At 35.8% G+C, this 2,142-nt stretch overlaps 1 protein-coding gene across 1 annotated transcript in view; it reads left to right on the forward strand.

Annotated features, from left to right (window-relative positions):
• LOC107677448 (E3 ubiquitin-protein ligase MYLIP-A-like) overlaps positions 1-2,142 on the forward strand; it is a 40,532-nt gene that overhangs the window by 29,549 nt on the left and 8,841 nt on the right. Inside the window, exon 6 of the mRNA XM_016472356.1 lies at positions 27-124. Within this exon, the coding sequence (XP_016327842.1) occupies positions 27-124 (98 nt within the window). The remainder of the gene's footprint in view (positions 1-26; positions 125-2,142) is intronic.

The raw sequence follows: 2,142 nt of genomic DNA on the forward strand, positions 1-2,142 counted from the left end.
AGAGCGTTTACTTGACTGTCACCAAGGAAACCAGCGACAGTGTGATCCTGCTGTTCAAGTTAATCAGTAATCGAGCAGCCAGCGGTCTGTATCGGTCCATCACAGAGACGCATGCCTTTTACAGGTGAGACACCAGAAACCCTTCAGTGAGCACAATGATGCATCATTACATTCCAAAAAAATCTTTTTTTTCCTGTTAAGCAGCTTCTGCACACGACTTCTGTTACGTGACACTGAGTATCTAGCATGCTTTAGTCTGGACCACTCAACATATAGTCAAACCAAAATTTATTCAGACACTTTCAACATTTCGCACATTATCACAGTTTATTTGCTATAGTTTCGGTAATAAAATATGACAAGAACTCCGAGTTAAACTGTGTCAGAACAAATGCATCTTGATAATGTCAGATAACACTTGAGCAAAACATGGTCAGGTCAAAGTGTCTGAATTTTTGGTCCCAAATGTTTATCCGTTTTACTGGTAGTCCACTGTATGAATAATGTTTGGGTGTAATATGTCACAGTTTACTTTATTTTGCTATGCTCACTTACATAAATGAACTATAGTGTCCTGCACACACTAGTAAAAAAATGTCAAAAATTATATCTGGTGTCTGAATAATTTTTGGTTTGACTGTATGTTGTTCTTTACACATTGTTATGATAGAAAGGAAATAATCTTTGGCCTGGCTAATTGTTTGAATTGCTCTGTTGTGAGGAGTTTTGTGCTTCTGTTCTTTGTATGGTTGTCAGAAAAGTACAGGATTATGTGCTTTTGTTTTGGGCTTTCTCTGAGCATAGTTCATTGCAAACTAGCTTCAGCCATTTTTTTTTTTTTTGTAAACAGCTCATTGTGAGAACTTCTTGCATCGTTAAACACGTTACAAAGTAACTAAGAACAAATAAGCTGTACAAGTGGGTCAGTCTTACAAAACCATGTCAAAAAAGTAACAATTCTGAAATGTTCTAAAATGACATTTTTAAAATATTAATATAAATATTCATATAAAAAAAATATATATATAAAATTAAATCAATCAATAAATCCCATAAATAAAAAAGAATGGATGTATGGATGGATTGATTAATTGTATTTTATTAATGTAGTAGGCAATGAATCAATCAATAAAATCACATAAATGAAACGCATGCATAAAATCCAGTCAGTCAGTCAAGAAATAAATAAAATCCCATCAATTATTCAATGAATAAAATCCCTAAGTAAATAAAATCCCATAAGTAAAATGAAAGCAAGCTTCCATTTTAGGACCATTATTTTGGTGTTATGTACTGTTTTTGTGTAATGTGCTTTCTCTCTAAAATTCACAAAAAAAATTTTTCAATGCTAATTGTCATAATACATTAATGTTTAATTGGGGGGAAAATGTGCTTATTTGTTATGGAAATGTTACAGTGCTACAGAACATAATTAAATGCTTCTCTTTAAGCAAAATGATTTTTGGTCGTTTTTTTATTTTAGGGTGAAATGGATGACTCGGAACTTGCTGATAAACTGACAGTTAAAATGTTGGGTTTCGTTCAGTCCTAGGAGACTGAACATGTGTTTCCATTATTCAAACTATGGCAAATATACACTGCAAAGGTGGCGCAGAAGTGCTTCTGAAGTGGCATTTACGTGTCTTTACACAGACTGTTTAATGCTGCTCAGATGAGGCATAAATGCATTTACACAGCTATCACAACTATATACTTTGATACTAAGGGCTGAGGTGGGTCAGAGCTGGCATAATTTAATGTAGCTTTTATACAACATTGCATCATTACACTGAATTTTAAGCAGACGCAGAGCAGCGTTAACTGCAGTGTAAAGACTCTAGACAGCCTGATAATAGAAGAGCTTTCACCTGTTTAAATGTGAGGTGCTGTTTCTTCAGCTCCCGATAAGAGCTTTTATTACCAAGATGTTGGAGAACGTCTCGGTTACGTATGTAACCCTCGTCCCTGAAGGAGGGAACGGAGACGTCACGTCGGATGACCGACGAATTGGGATCTCGCTTAGAGGGACCAATCTACTTCGAGTGTAAACTAAACGAGCCAATGCACATTGGCATGCGATTATTGCATCCAGCTGCTGCTGATCACAGCGTGAGTATAAGTAGGCAGCAGATGCAGCGCATA

The sequence above is a fragment of the Sinocyclocheilus anshuiensis genome, unplaced genomic scaffold, assembly GCF_001515605.1.
Source record: "Sinocyclocheilus anshuiensis isolate Anshui unplaced genomic scaffold, SAMN03320099.WGS_v1.1 scaffold804, whole genome shotgun sequence".
In the NCBI taxonomy this organism is placed as follows: Eukaryota; Metazoa; Chordata; class Actinopteri; order Cypriniformes; family Cyprinidae; genus Sinocyclocheilus; species Sinocyclocheilus anshuiensis.